The sequence below is a fragment of the Pseudophryne corroboree genome, chromosome 8 (genome assembly GCF_028390025.1).
Source record: "Pseudophryne corroboree isolate aPseCor3 chromosome 8, aPseCor3.hap2, whole genome shotgun sequence".
Classification (NCBI taxonomy): Eukaryota; Metazoa; Chordata; class Amphibia; order Anura; family Myobatrachidae; genus Pseudophryne; species Pseudophryne corroboree.
Genome location: NC_086451.1, coordinates 448,693,279 through 448,716,190, shown reverse-complemented (window position 1 = coordinate 448,716,190; position 22,912 = coordinate 448,693,279). Strand labels below are relative to the sequence as shown.

Sequence of the window (22,912 nt, the reverse complement as noted above, 5' to 3'; positions counted from 1 at the left end):
CTCTGTACAGTACAGACATTTATAGGAAGATTTGTGGACAAGCTGTGTCTCTGTGTTACATACACGATGCCTCACAGACAGCACCTTCACCTGAGCTACTTATCCCTGGTATTTCTGTTCTTCCTGAGTCCCAGTCAGGCTGTGAAAGGTAAGTGGGTCGTAAAAAACATTACTGGGAATTGAGAGACAGGAGAAAATATTTATACAATTCCTTACAGAAGTGGCTGATATATTGGGACATTTTTAGTTATAACAGAAAAATAAAAATGGTATTTAATTAATTCAACAATTCAAATGTCTGTAGCAGTATAACATGTAAAACACACAAAAAGTTTAGTGTTTACAGTTTAGTGTTCTCAATAATATTGGTAATACTGTAGTGCATTTATACAGACATGAATATTGCAATAAACCTTTCTAATTTGGGGGAATTGCTCTCCCCAAAATACTTATATATTAAATACTGAATATATTATTTTGTTTCTTTGGTTCTTTAGCCTATTGCATTCCAGTGTCTTTATGTTACAAACTGTGCTGTTCATATACTAACTAATCACAACAGAGAGGCATAGGGACAGAATGACCGTGTAAGAGAAACTACTTAATAAAGAAAAATGGTGCAATGTAATGTAACAATACATCACGTTGCCATACAGACTGCACAATCCAGTGTACAATGGCACAATGTATCATTACAGTCTGTATGTAACAGCATGCTGTTGTTCATTGCATCGTCCCATCTGATGTGCAACGCATCAGGGGGGTCATTCCGAGTTGATCGCTAGCTGCATTTGTTCGCTGCGCAGCGATAAGGCTAAAAAATGGCACTTCTGCGTATGCGGTGCAATGCGCACGCACGACATACTATTACAATGACCGATGTAGTTTTACACAGGGTCTAGCGATGCATTTCAGTCGCACTGGCTGTCGCAGAGTGATTGACATGGGCGATTCTGGGTGGCAACTGAGGGAGTGTTTGGTAAAACGCAGGCGTGCCAGGAAAAACGCAGGCATGGCTGGGAGAACGCAGGGCGTGTTTGTGATGTCAAATCCAGAACTGAATGGTCTGAAGTAGTGATGTGCACCGGAAATTTTTCGGGTTTTGGTTTTGGATTCGGTTCCGCAGCCGTGTTTTGGATTCGGATGCATTTTGGCAAAACCTCCCTTAAAATTTTTTGTCAGATTCTGGTGTGTTTTGGATTCTGGTGTTTTTTTAAAAAAACCCTCAAAAACAGCTTAAATCATACAATTTGGGGGTAATTTTGATCCCATAGTATTTTTAACCTCAATAACCATAATTTCCACTAATTTCCAGTCTATTCTGAACACCTCACAATATTATTTTTAGTCCTAAAATTTGCACCGAGGTCGCTGGATGACTAAGCTAAGTGACCCAAGTGGTCAGCACAAACACCTGGCCCATCTAGGAGTGGCACTGCAGTGTCAGACAGGAGGGCAGATATAAAAAAAAGGCCCCTAACAGCACATGATGCAAAGACGAAAAAAGGTGCACAGAGGTTGCTGTAGGCCTAAGCTAAGCGACACAACCACCTGGCCCATCTAATAGTCTCATGCAGTGGTTGAATGTCAAAAGTGGGCCGCAATTGTTCGGTCCACTGACAGCATCTCCAGCACGCTCCAGTCACTTTAAAAAAAATATGCAGTTGGTGGACTTATACGGCAGTACCCCAGGACTAATACAGCAGTACCCCTGGACTCATACGGCAGTGTCACACAGGATGGAACTTTTCAAAAACTAGGCCCCAAACATCACCTCATGCAAAGATGTCGAATAGGTGCAATGAGGTAGCTGTATGACTAAGCCAAGCGACACAAACAATTCCAACTGGAATTATACGTCCAAATCACTGGAATTATTTGGCAAGATCATTGTAATTAATAATTATAAATCACGGATATTAATTGGTAAAATCACTGTAATACTACGTCCACATCACTGGAATTAATTGGCAAAATCTCGCTATCGCCTGCCTAGTGAAGTGGAATCTAGATGGGATTTGGTACAGGGGACACAATAACTTCATCAATTGTCTAAATCCCACTGCAGTAATGGCGGATAACGGGTGCACGTCTAACAGCGCACTGATTATACTGATCACTGATTATACTGATCACTGATTTTACTGAGCACTGATTTTACTGAGCACTGATGATACTACGGAGAACTGACATTGAGCAGCACGATGCAGCACAAGACACTGGGGGTAATTCCAAGTTGATAGCAGCAGGAATTCTGTTAGCAGTTGGGCAAAACCATGTGCACTGCAGGGGGGGCAGATATAACATGTGCAGAGAGAGTTAAATTTGGGTGTGGTGTGTTCAAACTGAAATCTAAATTGCAGTGTAAAAATAAAGCAGCCAGTATTTACCCTGCACAGAAACAAAATAACCCACCCAAATCTAACTCTCTCTGCACATGTTATATCTGTCCCCCTGCAGTGCACATGGTTTTGCCCAATTGCTAACAAACTTGCTGCTGCGATGAACTCAGAATTACCCCCCCTGTACTAGTATTAGTGAGCAGCACAAAAGCCCTCTGGAATTGTCACCCCCCAGATACCACTGTGACTAGAATGATGATGACCTATGCACAGTGACAGGACACTACCACAGCACCCTACAGCAGCAAGATGCAGCACAAGACACTGGACTTTTAGTCACCACAATGCAGCACTGACACTGAGCACAGATATTAAGCACTGTTCAGGATACTAGAAGTGACACGGAGCTGCAAGATACAGCAATGGACTACTGTACTGTACTACTATATACTGGTGGTCACCACAATGCAGCACTGTACTACTATATACTGGTCCCCACAATGCAGCACAGATATTGAGCACTGCTCAGCATACTAGAACTGAGTCTGACACGGAGCTGCAAGATACAGCAATGGCCTACTGTACTGTACTACTATATACTGGTGGTCACCACAATGCAGCACTGTACTACTATATACTGGTCCCCACAATTGATCAGGATACTAGAACTGAGTCTGATACGGAGCTGCAAGATACAGCAATGGCCTACTTGTACTACTATATACTGGTGGTCACCACAATGGAGCACTGTACTACTAAATACTGGTCCCCACAATGCAGCACAGATATTGAGCACTGATCAAGATACTAGAACTGAGTCTGACACGGAGCTGCAAGATACAGCAATGGCCTACTGTACTGTACTACTATATACTGGTGGTCACCACAATGCAGCACTGTACAACTAAATACTGGTCGCCACAATGCAGCACAGATATTGAGCACTGATCAGGATACTAGAACTGAGTCTGACACAGAGCTGCAAGATACAGCAATGGTCTACTGTACTGTACTACTATATACTGGTGGTCACCACAATGTAGCACTGTACTACTATATACTAGTCCCCACAATGCAGCACAGATTGAGCACTGATCAGGATACTAGAACTGAGGCTGACACGGAGCTGCAAGATACAGCAATGGCCTACTGTACTATACTACTATATATACTGGTGGTCACCACAATGCAGCACTGTACTACTATTTACTGGCCCCCACAATGCAGCACACTGAGCACAGATATTGAGCTTTTCAGGCAGAGAACGTAGCCACGTCCTGTCCGCTCAATCGACAATGCACGAGTGAAAATGGCTGCGACGCGCGGCTCTTTATATGGAATCCGAATCTCGCGAGAATCCGACAGCGGGATGATGACGTTTTCCCCCGTTCGGGTTTTGCGTGTTAGGCGGGAAGAACCAAAGCTGCCTCGGACCCGTGTAAACCACGTGAAGTTTGGGGGGGGTTCGGATCTCGACGAACCGAACCCGCTCATCTCTAGTCTGAAGTGATCGCGAGCACTGAGTAGGTTTTGAGCTGCTCTAAAACTGCACAATATATTTTTGTAGCCGTTCTGCGATGAAAGCGTTCGCACTTCTGCTAAGCTAATATACACTCCCAGAGGGCTGCAGCTTAGCATGTGCAAGGCAGCGAAAATCTGCTAGCGAGCGACCAACTCACAATGACCCCCCAGATCAGAAGATGCGATGAGGCGGTGGTAATATGAGACAGATATTGTCTGGCAGTGTCAGATATATCCTAAGGCAGCTCTTCCTCTATTGCTTGAACCCATGCTTCAATTCCTTTTCTGGCCCAGGAGGCTGCTATAGTGGGTCTATGTACAGCACCTGTAAGGGAGTAAATAGACTTCAGGCATCCCTCCACACGCTTATCTGTCAGTTCCTTCAGTGAGGTGACAGGCAGAGTAGATGACACCACAAGACAGGTGACATAGGAATCCACCGGCGGTGATTTTTCCCACTTGTTACACAACTCAGCAGCGAGAGGATAATGAGCTAGCATCTTTTTAGACAGGGAGAATTTCTTTCCTGGAGAAGACCAGAGTTCCTGATGTATGTCTACTAAATGGTCAGAATGCGGCAAGACTACTTTAGCAACCTTCTGACGTTTAAACTTATCAGGTTTCTTAGACGCAGTAGAGGGATCTACATCATCATCGATTTTAGAATCAGCTTAATAGCCTCCACTAGATCATCAACCTGAGTTGTAGGTTCCTCGTCAGAAGCAACTGTGTCAGTGTCTGATGGATCAGTATACTCCCCATACTCATCAGAAGTATCATCTGGGATTGTGAGGAGGATATGGCCCACCTATATGACCCCTTGACCCCAGAGGGACGTGGGGTAGGCTTTTGTCTAACCAAGGATTAATTCAATTGTTGTATCTGGGTAGACAGAGAATCCGCCCAGGGCGGATTTACCACAGGGACAATATGTGGCTGGAATGGCACAGGAGGTCCCATAGGGCGTGTCACAAGCGTATTAACCATAGTTGAGAATGCCACTCAAGGTGGCTCCTGATTGGCTACAGGAGCAGCGGGCTGTGAGATGTATGGCACATATTTCACAGACCATACTTCAAAACTTCCCCCTCAGACAAATCCTTGGCGCATGTGCTGCATGATGCAGGAGCATCCGCGCAATTCCCACCCTTTGTGGTAGACATTATAGTTAATGTAACCGTAGAGCGTAAGAGTACGATACAGCCAGACAAATACAATACCCGCAAATAAATCCCCTATTTATGTGACAGTATATACAGGACACAAACAGAATAAATGCAGTATGAGGTGACTGAAATCAGGATTTTAATACCTACCGGTAAATCCTTTTCTTCTAGTCCGTAGAGGATGCTGGGGTCCACTTCAGTACCATGGGGTATAGACGGTTCCGCAGGAGCCATGGGCACTTTAAGACTTTTCTAGAGTGTGAACTGGCTCCTACCTCTATGCCCCTCCTCCAGACCTCAGTATAGGAACTGTGCCCAGGGAGACGGACATTTCGAGAAAAGGATTTACTTTTAAGTTAATGGTGAGATTCATACCAGCTCACACTTCAAACCATGCCGCACAACATGGCATACAACAAAACACATGCCAACGAGCATGAACATTCCAGCAAACGTGCTGAAAACATTTTGAACAAATTAACAACTGCAGGTAAAGTACGCACTGGGCTGGGTGCCCAGCATCCTCTACGGACTAGGAGAAAAGGATTTACCGGTAGGTATTAAAATCCTGTTTTCTCATACGTCCTAGATGATGCTGGGGTCCACTTCAGTACCATGGGGTTATACCAAAGCTCCAGTACGGGCGGGAGAGTGCGGATGACCCTGCAGCACCGATTGACCAAACTTTAGGTCCTCATCGGCCAAGGTGTCAAACTTGTAAAATTTAGCAAACGTGTTTGGCCCTGACCAAGTAGCTGCTTGGCAAAGTTGTAAACCCGAGACTTCCTGGGCAGCCGCCCAGGATGAGCCCACTTTTCTAGTAGAATGGGCATTCGCCGTATTCGGTATCAGCAATCCTGCCGTAGAATGAGCGTGCTGAATCGTACCTCTGATTCAGCGCGCAATTGTCTGCTTAGAAGCAGGACACCCAATTTTGTTGGGAACGTACAGGACAAACAGCCTCTGTTTTCCGTATTCAAGCTGTTCTTGCGACATAAATTCTCAAAGCTCTGACCATATCCAGAGACTTCGAACCAGCGAAGGTGTCAGTAGCCACTGGCACCACAATAAGTTGGTTTATATGGAAAGAAGAAACCACCTTTGGAAGAAACTGCTGACGAGTTCTTAACTCAGCCCTATCTTCATGGAAAATCAAGTAAGGGCCCTTGTAAGACAAGGCCTCTAACTCAGACACCCTTCTTGCGGATGCCAAGGCCAACAGCATGACCACTTTCCAAGTGAGAAACTTCAATTCTATCTCCTGGAGAGGTTCAAACCAATCCGATTGAAGGAACTGCAACACGACGTTAAGATCCCATGGTGCCACAGGAGGCACAAATGGAGGTTGGATGTGCAGAACCCCTTTCACGAACATCTGAACTTCTGGAAGGGAAGCCAATTGTCTCTGAAAGAAAACGGACAATGCCGAAATCTGGACCTTGATTGAACCCAATTGTAAGACCGCCTCCACACCCGCCTGAAGAAAATGGAGAAAACATCCTAACTGAAACTCTTCCGTTGTAGCCTTCTTGGTTTCACACCAAGACACATATTTTCTCCAAATACGGTGGTAATGTTTAGACATTACCCCTTTCCTGGCCTGAATCAGAGTGGGAATGATTTCTTTGGGAATACCCTTTCGGGCTAGTATCCGGCGCTCAACAGCCATGCCGTCAAACGTAGCCGTGGTAAGTCTTGATACACGCATGGCCCCTGCTGCAGCAGGTCCTTGTGAAGAGGAAGAGGCAGAGGATCTTCTATGAGCAACTCCTGAAGATCTGGATACCATGACCTCCTTGGCCAGTCCGGGACAATGAGGATCGCTCGAACCTTTGTTCTTCTTATGATCTTGAGAACTTTTGGTATTAGAGGAAGTGGAGGGAAGACATACACCGATCGAAACACCCACTGGGTCACTAGTGCATCCACTGCTATTGCTTGAGGGTCTCTCGACCTGGAACAATATCTCTGAAGCTTCTTGTTGAGACGAGATGCCATCATGTCTACTTGAGGAACTCCCCAAAGACCTGTCACCTCTGCGAAGACTTCTTGGTGGAGGCCCCATTTTCCTGGATGGAGATTGTGTCTGCTGAGGAAGTCTGCTTCCCAGTTGTCCACTCCTGGAATGAAAATTGCCGACAGAGCTCTTGTATGTCTTTCTGCCCAGAGGAGGATCTTTGACACCTCTGCCATCGCCACTCTGCTTTTCGTTCCGCCCTGACGGTTCACGTACGCGACTGCTGTTACATTTTCCGACTGGATCTGTACGGGTTGATCTTGAAGAAGATGCACAGCTTGTAGAAGGCCATTGTAAATGGCTCTCAACTCCAGAACGTTTATGTAAAGACAAGTTTCTTGACTTGACCATCTTCCTTGGAAGCTTTCCCCTGTGTGACTGCTCCCCAGCCTCGGAGACTTGCATCCGTGGTTACTAGGACCCTATCCTGAATCCCGAACCAGCGTCCCTCTAGTAGGTGAGAACTGTGTAGCCACCACAGGAGCGAAATTCTGGCTTTGGATGACAGGATTATCCTCTGGTGCATGTGTAGGTGGGATCCTGACCATTTGTCCAATAGATCCCACTGGAATACTCTGGCATGGAATCGGCCAAACTGTATGGCCTCGTAGGCCGCTACCATCTTTCCCAACAACCAAATGCATTGATGAATCGACACTCTTGTTGGTTTCAGAATTTATTTGATCATTCTCTGGATTTCCAGAGCCTTTTCTACTGGAAGAAATAGCCTCTGTACTTCTGTGTCCAGTATCATCCCCAGAAAGGACAATCTTGTCGTCGGTTCCAAATGTGACTATGGGAAATTTATGATCCAACCGTGTTGTTGAAGTACTGTCAGGGAGAGTGCAATGTTCTGCACTAACCTTTCCCTGGACCTCGCTTTTAACAGGAGATCGTCCACGTAAGGAATTATATTGACTCCTTTCTGTCGAAGGAGGACCATCATCTCCGCCATCACCTTGGTGAACAACCTCGGTGCCGTGGAGAATCCAAACGGCAACGTCTGAAATTGGTAATGACAATCCTGAATTGCGAACCTCAGATAAGCTTGATGTGGAGGATAAATGGGAACATATAAGTAGGCATCTTTTATGTCCACTGACACCATGAAGTCCCCTTCATCCAGACTGGAAATCACTGCCCTCAGAGATTCCATTTTGAACTTGAACCTTTGCAGGTAGAGATTCAGTGTTTTCAGGTTTAGAATCGATCTGACTGAGCCGTCTGGCTTCGGAACTACGAAGAGGCTTGAATAAAACCCTTCTCCTTGCTGTGACAGGGGAACCAGGACAATAACTTGATCCTGACACAATTTTTGTATCGCTGCTGCTACCACCTCCCTGTCTTTGTTCGATACTGGTAAGGCCAATTTGAAAAATCGGCATGGGGGAACGTCTTGAAACTCCAGTTTGTACCTGTGGGACACTATTTGTAGGATCCATGGGTCCAGGCCAGATTGAACTCAGAACTGCCTGAAGAGTTTCAGACGTGCCCCCACCTGAGCGGACTCCCGCAAAGGAGCCCCAGCATCATGCTGAAGACTTGGCAGAAGCAGAGGTTGACTTCAGCTCCTGTGATCCTGTAGCTGCTGTGGATTTTTTTCCTTTTCCCCTTCCTTTGCTCGCAAAGAAAGGGGAACCTTTACCCTTTTTGTACTTATTGGGTCGAAAGGACTGCATCTGAGTGTGATGTGTCTTTTTGCTGGCGCAGGAGCATTAGGCAAGAACGTCGACTTACCTGCGGTAGCCGCAGAAGCTAAGGCATCCAGGCCATCTCCAAATAATGCCTCTCCTTTATACGGGAGTGCCTCCATATTCCTTTTGGAATCTGCATCAGCATTCCATTGGCAAATCCACAACGCCCTCCATGCTGAGATCGCCATGGTAACGGCTCTTGATCCCAAGAGACCAATATCTTTCATGGCTTCTAGCATGTACGCAGCAGCGTCTTTGATATGACCTAGCGTTAGGAGTATCTCGTCTTTATCTATTGTGTCAATTTCGGATGACACGTTATCTGACCACTCTTCAATAGCACTACTCACCCACGCACAGGCAATGGTAGGCCTGAGCAGTGTCCCGTTGGCCACATAAATAGATTTCAACGTAGTCTCCAACTTGCGGCCTGCCGGCTCTTTTAGTGAAGCCGTCCCAGGTGCAGGGAGAATCACCTTTTTCGTCAACCGTGACAGAGCACTGTCTAAAATGGGGGGTGACTCCCACCTTTTCCTGTCCTCCGCAGGGAAAGGGTACGCTACCTGAATTCTTTTGGGAATCTGAAATTTCTTTTCAGGGTTTGCCAAAACTCCCTCAAAGAGACTGTTCAGCTCATGAGATGGAGGAAAAGTTACATTAATTTTCTTTTCTTTATAGAAATAAGCCTTCTCCTGTGGTAAAGGAGGGGCCTCTAAAAACTTCCAAAACCTCCTTTATAGCAACAATCATGTATTGAATGTTTTTCGCTAATTTTGGATCTATTCCCCTGGAATCATTAGTGTCGACATAGGAATCAGAGTCCGTGTCGGTATCAGTTTGTACTACATGTGCAAATGACCTTTTATGTGAACCAGAAGGGTCCTCTGTGGATGAAAGGGCAGAATTATTAAAAATCACATCTTCCACGGATTTTCTCCAGTTTTCTGCATGAGACTCAGACTTATCTAATCTCTTACTGATATGATTCACACTATCACGTAATTTTTTCACCCATTCAGGCTCGTGATGAGCCGGCAGCACCACCACATTACAACTTTGTGTCCCTAAAATGGCTCCCTCAGGGGAAGAGCTCCCTGCCTCAGACATGTCACACAGACGTACACAATCACACCACAGACACTCCGGGGCTTATAGGGGACAGACCCACAGTAAAATCTGTCAGAAGGACACAGAAAAGATTTGCCAGTTCACAACTCAGCGCTAATGACTAAAATCCTTGTGTAATATAAATTGTCCACAGAGACTTGTAGCACTTTTATAATGCCAAATTGAACTATACAGCACCAATTTACACTGTGCCCCCCCCCCAACCCCCCACAAATTTGCACCCTGATACTTGGTTCAGAAGTGGAGGAGGACCAGCGTTTCTTCCCCAGCAGCTTGCCTGGAGGAAATGGCGCTGAGCAGTGTGCTGGCTGACTGAGGAGGAAGCCACGCCCCCTGTAATGGTGCGTTTCTCCTCAGATTTTTTCACTAAAATATTTATACTTGCCAGTCTAAGAGTAGGTTTCTTGCTGCCCAGGGTGTGCCCCCCCCCCACCCCCCGCGCGCTCTGCACCCTTCTGTGCGCTGTGTAATGGATAGCATGTTCGCGCAGCGTTCCCTCCCGCTGCGCGGTATCTTGAGCCGTCACGATGACCGGAGGTCCCTCTTGCAGATCTCCGGTAATAATTCTCACGCGTCTTCTGAATTCTGGCTCTGTTAGGGGAGTGACGGCATACTGTGGGAGTGAGTGCATAGCCGCAGCTAGTGTTCAGTACCCTTCAGGAGCTAATGGTGTCCTGTCAGCAAGAAGCAGAGTCATGAAACTCTTTAGGGAGTTAGTTCCTACTTCTTCCCCCTAAGTCCCACGAAGCAGGGAGACTGTTGCCAGCAGTCTCCCTGAAAATAAAAAACCTAACATAAAGTCTTTTAGTGAAACTCAGTAGAGCTCCACTAGAGTGCGACCAGTCTGCCTGGGCACATTTTCTAAACTGAGGTCTGAAGGAGGGGCATAAAGGGAAGAGCCAGTTCACACTCTGGAAAAGTCTTAAAGTGCCCATGGCTCCTGCGGAACCGTCTATACCCCAGCATCCTCTAGGATGTATGAGAAAATAAGAATTTACTCACCGGTAATTCTATTTCTCGTAGTCCGTAGTGGATGCTGGGGACTCCGTAAGGACCATGGGGAATAGCGGCTCCGCAGGAGACTGGGCACAAATAGAAAGCTTTAGGACTACCTGGTGTGCACTGGCTCCTCCCCCTATGACCCTCCTCCAGACCTCAGTTAGGATACTGTGCCCGGAAGAGCTGACACAATAAGGAAGGATTTTGAATCCCGGGTAAGACTCATACCAGCCACACCTATCACACCGTACAACTTGTGATATGAAACCCAGTTAACAGCATGATAACAGAGGAGCCTCTGAATAGATGGCTCACAACAATAACCCGATTAGTTAACAATAACTATGTACAAGTATTGCAGACAATCCGCACTTGGGATGGGCTCCCAGCATCCACTACGGACTACGAGAAATAGAATTACCGGTGAGTAAATTCTTATTTTCTCTGACGTCCTAGTGGATGCTGGGGACTCCGTAAGGACCATGGGGATTATACCAAAGCTCCCAAACGGGCGGGAGAGTGCGGATGACTCTGCAGCACCGAATGAGAGAACTCCAGGTCCTCCTCAGCCAGGGTATCAATTTTGTAGAATTTTGCAAACGTGTTTGCCCCTGACCAAGTAGCAGCTCGGCAAAGTTGTAAAGCCGAGACCCCTCGGGCAGCCGCCCAAGATGAGCCCACCTTCCTCATGGGATGGGCTTTAACAGATTTAGGCTGCGGTAATCCCACCGCAGAATGCGCCCTCTGAATAGTGCTACAAATCCAGCGCGCAATAGACTGCTTAGAAGCAGGAGCACCCAGCTTGTTGGGTGCATACAGGATAAACAGCGAGTCAGTCTTTCTGACTCCAGCCGTCCTGGAAACGTAAATTTTCAGGGCCCTGACTACGTCCAGCAACTTGGAATCCTCCAAGCCCCTAGTAGCCGCAGGCACCACAACAGGTTGGTTCAAGTGAAAAACTGAGACCACCTTCGGGAGAAACTGAGGACGAGTCCTCAAATCTGCCCTATCCATATGGAAAATCAGATAAGGGCTTTTACAAAACAAAGCCGCCAATTCTGAAACTCGCCTGGCCGAAGCCAGAGCCAACAGCATGACCACTTTCCACGTGAGATATTTTAAATCCACAGTCTTAAGTGGCTCAAACCAATGTGATTTCAGGAATTCCAAAAACCACATTGAGATCCCAAGGTGCCACTGGGGCACAAAAGGAGGCTGAATATACAGAACTCCTTTGACAAAAGTCTGAACTACAGGCAGTGAAGCCCGTTCTTTCTGGAAGAAAATCGACAGAGCCGAAATCTGGACCTTGATGGACCCCAAATTGAGGCCCAATGTCACTCCTGCTTGCAGGAATTGTAGGAATCGACCCAGCTGAAATTCCTCCGTCGGGGCCTTCTTGGCCTCACACCACGCAACATATTTTCGCCCAATGCGGTGATAACGTTTTGTGGTGACATCCTTCCTGGCTTTGAGCCGGGTAGGGATGACTTCCTCCGGAATGCCCATTAGGATCCGGTGTTCAACCGCCATGCCGTCAAACGTAGCCGCGGTAAGTCTTGGAACAGACATGATCCCTGCTGCAGCAGGTCTTGTCTGAGCGGCAGAGGCCAAGGGTCCTCTGCAAGCAACTCTTAAAGTTCCGGGTACCAAGCTCTTCGTGGCCAATCCGGAACCACGAGTATAGTTTCCACTCCTCGCTTTCACATGATTCTCAGTACCTTGAGAATGAGAGGCAGAGGAGGAAACATAAAAACCGACTGGTATACCCACGGTGTCACTAGAGCGTCCACAGCGATCGCCTGAGAGTCCCTTGACCTGGCGCAATATCTTTTCAACTTTTTGTTGAGGCGGGACGCCATCATGTCCACCCGTGGACATACCCAACGGTTTATCTTTGGAAAACTTCTGGATGAAGTCATCGGAGAATCCTTGTGGCTTCTGCCATCGCCATCCTGCTTCTTGTGCCGCACTGTCTGTTTACATGGGCGACCGCCGTGCTGTTGTCTGATTGGATCAGTACCGGCTGATTCTGAAGCAGGGGCCTTGCTTGACTTAGGGCATTGTAAATGGCCCTTAGCTCCAGAATATTTATGTGAAGCGAAATTTCCTTGGAAATTTCTTCCCTGTGTGACTGCACCCCAGCCCCGAAGGCTGGCATCCGTGGTCACCAGGACCCAGTCCTGTATTCCGAATCTGCGGCCCTCTAGTAGATGAGCCCTCTGCAGCCACCACAACAGCGACACCCTGTTTCTTGCTGACAGGGTTATCCGCTGTTGTATCTGTAGATGGGACCCGGACCATTTGTCCCACAGGTCCCACTGGAACGTCCTTGCGTGGAACCTTCCGAATGGATTTATGCTTCGTACGAAGCTACCATTTTTCCCAGGACTCGTGTGCATTGATGTACCGACACCTGTCCTGGTTTTAGGATGTCTCTGACTAGATATGACAACTCCTCGGCTTTTTCCACTGGAAGAAACACTCTTTTCTGGTCTGTGTCCAGAATCATTCCCAGGAACAGAAGACGTGTCGTCGGGACCAGCTGTGACTTCGGAATATTGAGAATCCAGCCGTGCTGTTGTAGCACTTCCCGAGAGAGTGCTACCCCTACTACCAACTGTTCTTTGGACCTCGCCTTTATCAGGAGATCATCCAAGTACGGGATAATAAAAACTTCCTTCTTGCGAAGTAGTATCATCATTTCGGTCATTACCTTGGTAAAGACCTTCGGTGCCGTGGACAACTCCAACGGCAGCGTCTGGAACTGATAGTGACAGACCTGTACCACACCTCTGAGGTACTCCTGGTGAGGAGGGTAAATGGGGACATGCAGGTACACATCCTTGATGTCCAGGGAGACCCTGTAATCCCCCTCGTCCAGGCTCGTAATAACCGCCCTGAGCGATTCCATCTTGAACTTGAATCTTCTGATATAAAAGATTCAAGTATTTTAATTTTAAGATGGGTCTCACCGAACCGTTCTGTTTCGGTACCACAACCATTGTGGAATAGTAACCCCTTCCTTGCTGAAGGAGGGGCACCTTGACAATCACTTGTTGTGATTATAGTGTTGAATAGTCATCAACACCGCCTCCCTGGCAGAGGGAGGTGCCGGTAAGGCAGATTTTAGGAAACGGCGGGGGGAAGAACGTCTCGAACTCCAGCCTGTACCCCTGAGATACTACTTGAAGGACTCAGGGATCCATGTGAGAGAGACGGGCCCCCACCGTACCCGGGTCCGCCTGAGCAGCCCCAGCGTCATGCTGTGGGCTTACCGGACGCAGGGAGGACTTCTGCTCTTGGGAACTAGCTGTGTGCTGCAGCTTTTTCCTCTACCTTTGCCTCTCGGGTAAAAGGATGAGCCTCTAGCCCTCTTGCTTTTCTGGGGCCGAAAGGACTGTACTTGATGATACGGTGCTTTCTTTTGTTGTGGGGTAACCTGTGGCAAAAAAGTCGATTTCCCAGCAGTAGCTGTGGAAACGAGGTCTGAAAAAACCATCCCCAAACAGTTTTACCCCCTTATAGGGCAAACTTCCATGTGCCGATTCGAGTCGGCATCGCCTGACCATTGCCGAGTCCATAACCCCCGTCTGGCGGCAATGGACCTAGCGCTTATTTTGATGCCAGCCGGCAAATATCCCTCTGTGCATCACGCATGTATAAGACCACGTCTTTTATATGCTCTGTCAGCAAAATATTGTCCCTATCCATAGTTATTTTCCGACAGGGAATCTGACCACGCAGCGGGAGCACTGCACATCCATGCCGAAGCAATGGCTGGTCGCAATATAATGCCCGAGTGTGTGACTATATTTTTTAGGGTAACCTCCTGCTTTCTATCAGCAGGTTCCTTCAGGGCGGCCGGTAGTGCCACCTTTTCTGATAAGCGTGTAAGCGCTGTATCTACCCTATGGGGTGTTTCCCCACGTGACCTATCCTCTGGCGGGAAAGGGTACGCTGTCAATAACAGTTTAGAAATTATCAATTTCTTACCGGGGGAAGACCACGCGTCCTCACACCTCATTTAATTTCTCAGATGCAGGAAAAACTACTAATAGTTTTCTCTCACCAAACACAATACCCTTTTATGTGGTACCTGGGGTATAATCATAAATGTGTAATACATTTTTCATTGCCTCAATCATGTAACGGGTGGACCTATTTGGAGGGTACACTAGTCTCATAGTCGTCGACACTGGAGTCGGTATCCGTGTCGACATCTGTGTCTGCCATCTGAGGTAGCGGGCGTTTTTAGAGCCCCCCATGACATTTGAGACGCTGGAACAGGCCCAAGCTGAGTAGCCGGCTGGTCTGTGTCGTCGACCTTTTGTGTAAGGAGTAGACACTTTCACGTAATCCTTCCATAAGTCCAACCACACCGATGTCGACCCCGCAGGGGGTAACAACATATTTACAGGCATTCGCTCCGCCTCCACATCATTATCCTCCACATACATGTCGACACAGCCGTACCGACACACAGCACACACACAGGGAATGCTCTGATAGAGGACAGGACCCCACAAAGCCCTTTGGGGAGACAGAGGGAGAGTATGCCAGCACACACCAGGGCGCTATATATCACAGGGATATCACCTATATAAAGTGTTTTCCCTTATAGCTGCATATATATTGTATACTGCACCTAAATTGTGCCCCCCCCCTCTCTTTTTAACCCTTTCTGTAGTGTATTAACTGCAGGGGAGAGCCAGGGAGCTTCCCTCCAACGGAGCTGTGAGGGAAAAATGGCGCCAGTGTGCTGAGGGAGATAGCTCCGCCCCTTTTTCGCTGACTTTTCTCCAGCATTTTTATGGATTCTGGCAGGGGTTAAAAAGCACCTATATAGCCTCTGGGGCTATATATGGTGCCAGTTTGCCAGCCAAGGTGTCAGTATTGCTGCTCAGGGCGCCCCCCAACCAGCGCCCTGCACCCATCAGTGACCGCAGTGTGAGGTGTGCATGAGGAGCAATGGCGCACAGCTGCAGTGCTGTGCACTACCTTGGTGAAGACTGATGTCTTCTGCCGCCGATTTTCTGGACCACTTCTTGCTTCTGGCTCTGTAAGGGGGCCGGCGGCGCGGCTCCGGGACCGGACTCCGAGGCTGGGCCTGTGTTCGATCCCTCTGGAGCTAATGGTGTCCAGTAGCCTAAGAAGCCCAAGCTGGCTGCAAGCAGGCAGGTTCGCTTCTTCTCCCCTTAGTCCCTCGTAGCAGTGAGCCTGTTGCCAGCAGGTCTCACTGAAAATAAAAAACCTAATTCTAACTTTCTTTCTAGGAAGCTCAGGAGAGCCCCCTAGTTTGCATCCAGCTCGGCCAGGCACAAAGATCTAACTGAGGTCTGGAGGAGAGTCATAGGGGGGGGAGCGAGTGCACACCAGGTAGTCAAAGCTTTCTATTTGTGCCCAGTCTCCTGCGGAGCCGCTATTCCCCATGGTCCTTACGGAGTCCCCAGCATCCACTAGGACGTCAGAGAAATCAGGATTTTGGTACTTACCGATAAATCCCTTTCTCCGATTCCACAGGGGCCACTGGAGTGTAGTTACAATGGGGAGATAGTAGGTGGTATTGGTAGCTGGCACTTTAAAAATTCTCACACTGTGGCTAGCTCCTCCCCTACTATCTCCCCTCCAAGCCAGTCTACGTTAAACTGTGCCCGAGGAGAGCTGTAATAAACAAACCGTAAGGTAGAGGAGGTTAGCGACGCCCTGTAAACCAGGCGAACACAAACTAAACCTGGAACAGAACCTGACAAAAACCAGGCTAGCCTGAACCCAACAAGCAGTCATATGGTGATCTGCAATCGTTAATCAAACAAAAATCAGGAGAAACAGCGCTGGGCGGGCGTCCAGTGGCCCCTGTGGAATCGGAGAAAGGGATTTATCGGTAAGTACCAAAATCCTGATTTCTCCTTCATCCACTAGGGGCCACTGGAGTGTAGTTACAATGGGGACGTCCCAGAGCTCCCAAAAAACGGGTGGGAAAGCGCTGAGAGTCCTGTAAAAACTGCTCGGCCAAACAGTGATGCAGAGGCCGTAAAAGTGTCAAACTTGTAGAATTTGACAAAACGAATGTCGGTTTGACCAAGTAGCCGCCCGACAAAATATTCATGGAGACCCCGCGGGCGGCTGCCCACGAAGGTCTTACAATGCGCGTAAAGCGCGCTGAAATGGAAAACGGAGGCTCCCTAGTAACCGCCAAGAAGACTGTCTGATGATCAGATGTATCCAACTGTCCAGCATATGCTGGGACCCCGGCTATTTAGTACGGGAGCATCGTCCAGAGCAAAGAAGAAAAAACACTTCATCGAATAGCCTGAGACCTCTGTAGAGAGAGTTGACGAGCCCTGACAACATTCAGAGAGGATTGAAAACCACTAGTGTCAGATTTATATGAAAAATGGACCTCCCCTCTGGAAGAAACGACCGCTGAGGCCGAAGCACAGCCCGGGGAGTTGCCAATAGAGTACTCCCTGAACAAGAGGCCGAACTTACGGCCGCTAGGCTAATCTCATTTGGAAGAAAAGCGAAAAAGGCAGAGACCTAAAATTCCGGTCAGTGTGGTTTGAAGCGCAGCGGAGCAAAAAACCTCCCAGAGAAACCAAATATGAATGGTAACTGGAAGAAGGGGGAAAAACCCCTTTTATCTTCATTATGTCCCATAAAGTTTTCCCATAGTGGCAAAAGCGAGAAGAGGTAATAGACTTCTGAAATCGGAGCCCAGTAGGCCTAACCGAACTAGGGAACTCCTCCCTTCTGAGGTCTCGTGAACAGTCACACGGGTAACCGAAACCAGTGTAAAATTGAACAAGGAGAAAAAAGGAGCCTGTTGAAGTAGACAGTCCAGTCGAGGTAGGAGCCAAGGCTCCTCTACTGACAACAGGCGTATCTGTATCTTCAAGTCATGCGTGGCCCAACCAGCGCCACCGAGAGGACTAGCACGCATAATCCCCTCCTGTGTTACTGAACATGAAGTAGAAATAGAAAAGGAGGCAGGATAGAATAACCAGAAAACTCCCCGGAGCCCTGAGGGCCTCCACGGCTACTGCCGTCCGAGAGTAATAAAGGGTTAAAGAGTCAGTCAGAACGCCCTGAGGTCGATCCGAAATCTCCGCCCACAGCGGATCAGCTGACAAAACTCCGGGGCATGTTCCCTCACCCAGGAGTCTGACCTGGTGGCTTGATCTGGAAACAAGATTGTTGTCCCCCGCTCCGAGAGGAATGGAGGCGACCACTCATTGCATCGCAACTTGACTGAAGAAATAGAGTCTCTGGTGCCGAGGAATGAAAAATCCTCTGACGGACCGTGTTGAGAAACGTCTATGCGGAGCATAAATTGGATCTGTGTCGAATCAGAAGCTCGTGGATCCTCCGGATATTCAGAAGCCACCTAATGTACAGAGTGGGATAGTAGCAGTAAATTGTCCCATTAGGGAACCAACGTCACCCACTGCCCTTGAAAAAGAGTTATTCTGTTATCTTCCTAAACTCTGTGGGAGCGGAAGAGAGAAGAGTAAAGGACTTACAGTGAAAATGAGAATCCTGTTAAGGGGGAATCTGAGAAAAGCCTGTCCAACGGAAATCAGTAAACAGGCATCTCTGAAGACAAGGGACACGTAAAACACCCTTTCTTGTTTAAACTAGCAATCACAGACTAAAAGGATTGTAAGGCCAGAATAGGCCTGTCCGAGCCACTTGGCTTCGGAACGTGAAAAGAAAACAAAGGCCTGAGAACTGTCCTAATTCAAATGATATGTGAAAAACAGGGATCAACACCCTTTGCGGTTAGAAACCTATGGAGCGCAGCCTGCAGTATGACTCTATTGTCATCGTAAATCAGCCGACCCATGCCGAGGGACTCCTGAGACGGTTGTAACCGCCCAAGCCTTCTCCCATCGACCTGCGCCTACCCTGGGACCCTGCAGGTGGTAGAAAAGTCTGTGTAATGGGTGTATAGGATGACATAAAATCAGACTGGACCGAGGATGTTGAACCTCTGCTTCAGCCTTTTTACCCTGAGAACCCCTGGCGACGAAGATATCACCCGTGTGGAGTCAAAAGCCTGAAAGGGCACGGAAAAATCTAAAGGGAAGACCAGTAAAGGTCTGTCTTGGAGCTGGAGCAGTAGTAGGAGAAATCAAAGTGGACCTACCTCCATTGGTTCAAGAAATCCTGCAGAAAGTTCCTTCCCCAGAACCATCTGCCCCGTAGGATTTCATGTTTACCTGTCACTGTCGCAGCCCCAGAGGTCGTCGGGTTAAGACAGCCCAAGCGAAGATGCAGGGTCCGAGTCTGTAGACGTGGAGACCTCCAAGGAACCTAAAGCAGAATCGTGATTCTGACCTGTATCAAAGTATCAATTGATCCTGATGCGAAGCATCCTGTAACCTAGAGGACAATTGTTCCCCAACCTACCTGCTCCGGACACGGTAGAACCATGCTGCCGCATATGTTGATGGATCCCTGAGCAAGGTTGCCTCAGGAAAACGGCGGCTTGATGGACCGGCGATACACTGAGGTGTATACCCTAGAGAGGTTCTGATACCATCTCCTGCCATCTGCGGGGAAAAGATAGGAAAACAAACCTTGTTTGATACCTGATATTGTGTATTCGTGTCTGTCGGCCGCCTACCGGAGCCTGCCCAGCTCATCCGAAACTGGACCAGTCGCTGTCATTTTCGTCAATGGCGTGGAACCCTGATGGACTTGACGTGTCCTCCTCCTTTACCTGCAGTATCAGATGAACTGCTGTATTATGTACCTGTATATTCTGAGACACTGGTTCAGATCCACAGAAAACAGACATCAGTAATGCATGGAATGTTAGCAAAGTTTCTTTTTGGAAAGGTGTGTTTGGTCCCGCTGTGATTTGATCCTGTGACCTTGGAAACCAAAGTCCAAGGGCTTACCCGATTTGAGCTATTGTCTGGTTAATAGTGACATTACCTGCATCATTGATCAAACAGGGGTGTGCAGGTGCGTGGAGGGCGAAGCAGATGGCTCCGCCGCATACTTCACACCTAAGAGGGAATTCTTCGACTATCCCAGGAGAGACAAACGAAAGGAGAAAAGGTGGGTTAAATAAACAGAGCCCTACGTAAGGTCTGCACTATAAGGTGTAGTGACCGATACGATTAAAATAAACTTTCTGGAGCAGCAGAGACCTGAACCAGTAACGCTGCGCTGTGGGACAGGAGTCTTAGCCCTAGGCTATAGGAGTTCTCCTTAAAGATTTGTTTGGATTCAAACCCCTGTTCAGATACCCGCTACTAGCGTACTGAGCCGCAGCGCTATTTGTCTGATGCCTTACACGCATTCCACAATTACAAATAGCATTAGTAACTAGTGACACCAAAGAATAATAAAGGGAAGGCAACACCCCGCCCTGTATTTAGTGTACCGCTAATTAAGGTGCACCAGATGTTTCTCGGAGGTTCCGCTGGCTTTTCAAAATGGTGACCAGACTGCGAGAAAAGATGGGGGAAAATGTTATGTGCAAGATGTTATTAGAAAACATTGCGGAAGTTTTGTTTTATCCCCTATATCTGGTATTTTATGGATATATCTATATACATACCTACACGCACTTAAATATATATATCTATATATATACATGCACAAACATAACTATATATGTATATATACACACACACCCACCGTAGGTAAATAAATACTGCACAGTAGATTATTTTAATTATTATTGAGCTGAGTCCCAGCTACTGTAATAGAGCAGGTTCCCTGATTTGCAAGTAGGGAAATGCTGGGTAGAGGACTCTACTGCAGGAGGAATGTATCTATATTTCAGCAGCCTGAAGTATCGAAAAGTTAAAAACCCCAGAGACAGGGTCTGTTGCCTAGCGACAGGGAGACCTGGGAGCCCGCTTCGTGCAAAGGTATCCCCCGGCCGCCTTGTGGGCAAATATAACCCCCGGCCCTGCCGGGGAGAATGTATATTGTCATATATGCTGTGGCCGGGGAGCGGTGTGTAACCCCCCCGGCCACCTGTATGCAGCTGATTCTGAGCCCGCCGGACGGAGCGGGACTTAGCTCCGCCCCTCTGCTCCGGCGCCACTTTTAAATCTAAAATTCAGCTACTCCGGCGCCTGTATTACCCGGCTGAGCTGCGGTTGGGTAGTGTAAATGTATCACCCGGCTGCCTTCTGCTGCAGCCGGGGATAGAATAGCGCTGAGCCCGCTTACAGAGCGGGCTGAAGCTCCGCCCCCCTCATAATGGCGCCAAGATTACACTATGTGTTTATGATTTGAACCCAGACTTCAGTGGAACTGGTACTTTCTATGCTGTGGGTCCCTGAATTTACTAGATGAGCCACAGCTCCTTTCTGTACTCTGTTCAAACACTGGTTGTTATACAGGACACACACAGTAAAAAACCATCACATTTAAGTGTAAAATCACACATCAGTCTGGAGGGGGGGAGATTGTACTCACCGTCCTTTTGATGGCGTGGCCCTGACACGCGCCGCACGCAGCGGTGTCCGGCCGGAATCTTCTGATGTAGTGGTCCCGACACACGCCGCACGCAGCGGTGTCCGACCATTTTTGATACTCACCGCTGCCATGCTGCCGGAATCTTCTGCTGGATGGAGTGGCCGCGACACGCGCCGCACGCAGCGGTGTCCGCCAACTCAGGAGAGCTCAGTGTCTCCCTCAGCCGGGGCCCATCCCTAGCCGCACGCAGCTGCGATGGGACCCCGCCGGCAGCTCCCACGGTGCAGACTGGCAGTGGCAGAGCTGCCAGTCTGTGAGTGTGTGTAAGAAAAATAAAATAATAAAGAAAAAAGAAGAAAATTCTTCAGCTAAACCCAAGTGAACCAGCTACCTCGGGCACTAAACTAAGACTGGCTTGGAGGGGAGATAGTAGGGGAGGAGCTAGCCACAGTGTGAGAATTTTTAAAGTGCCAGCTACCAATACCACCTACTATCTCCCCATTGTAACTACACTCCAGTGGCCCCTAGTGGATGAAGGAGAAATATACAGTAGAATACACTTAACTGTAATTGCTGTGCAGCACTATATATTAGACCCTGAAGCACCAAGGGCGTCATTCCGAGTTGTTCGTTAGCTGCCGTTGTTCGCAGTGCAGCGATGAGGCTAAAAAACTGCACTTCTGCACATGCGTATGCACCGCAATGCGCACGCGCAACGTACGGGTACAACGTCCGTTGTGGTTTTTCACAGGTTCTAGCGAGGTTTTCCTTCGCACTGGCGGCCGCAAGAAGATTGACAGGAAAGGGGCGTTTCTGGGTGTCAAATGACCGTTACAGGGAGTGCTTAGAAAAACGCAGGCATGCCAGGGAAAACGCAGGCATGGCTGGGCGAACAATGGGCGGATGTGTGACGTCAAAAGCCAACCCTCCAACGTTAGATTCAATGCACACGAAGAGTAAGTTCAGGGCTGGTCTTGTTTTGCACAAAAAGGATTTGCAGGCGCTCTGCTGCACAAGCGTGTGCACTTCTGCTAAGCGAAAATACACTCCCCTGGGGGCAGGGGAAATGCGTTTGCAGTGCTGCTAAAACTTGCTAGCGAGCGACCAAATCGGAATGACCCCCCCTAGTCCTTTAGGGTACAGAATACAGTGATAGCTATTGCTGGGATACACTGAAAGTGAAATCCACACAGCAGATACAGGCACACACAACCACAGTGACAATGCAGATAATTATTTCAGTTAGACAATAAAACTGCACTGGACTAGTAAATATATATATATATATATATATATATATATATAAAACAATGCGCGGTCATATATCAGAATACTCGTACAATATATTCTGTTAGCAGTACACTTGTTCTTAACTAACATTGTCTTAAAATGACATGTAGAATCACAGCATTGATGAATCAGGCGGTTTTACAGAGCAGACCTTGTCCTGCAGTCCCGGAGACCAGTCGCAGCTACTGTGAGAAGATGGTGCCCAGAGTCTCAGTCAGGGAGTGAGGGAGAGTGTGAGGCAGCTCCAGGGTGGGAACACCAGCAGTAGATGGCGCCCGGAGCTGGGGGAGGGGCTACAGGTCAAGCTCC

General features: G+C 48.1%; 1 protein-coding gene and 1 long non-coding RNA gene across 2 annotated transcripts in view; one reads left to right on the top strand and one right to left on the bottom strand.

Annotated features, from left to right (window-relative positions):
• LOC134947954 (uncharacterized) overlaps nucleotides 1-22,912 on the bottom strand; it is a 171,398-nt gene that overhangs the window by 117,119 nt on the left and 31,367 nt on the right. The gene's annotated exons all lie outside the window — the stretch shown is intronic.
• Nucleotides 12-22,912, top strand: part of LOC134949569 (RLA class II histocompatibility antigen, DP alpha-1 chain) — a 41,267-nt gene continuing 18,366 nt past the window's right edge. The window contains exon 1 of the mRNA XM_063938228.1: nucleotides 12-148. Within this exon, the coding sequence (XP_063794298.1) occupies nucleotides 67-148 (82 nt within the window). The 5' untranslated portion in view covers nucleotides 12-66. The remainder of the gene's footprint in view (nucleotides 149-22,912) is intronic.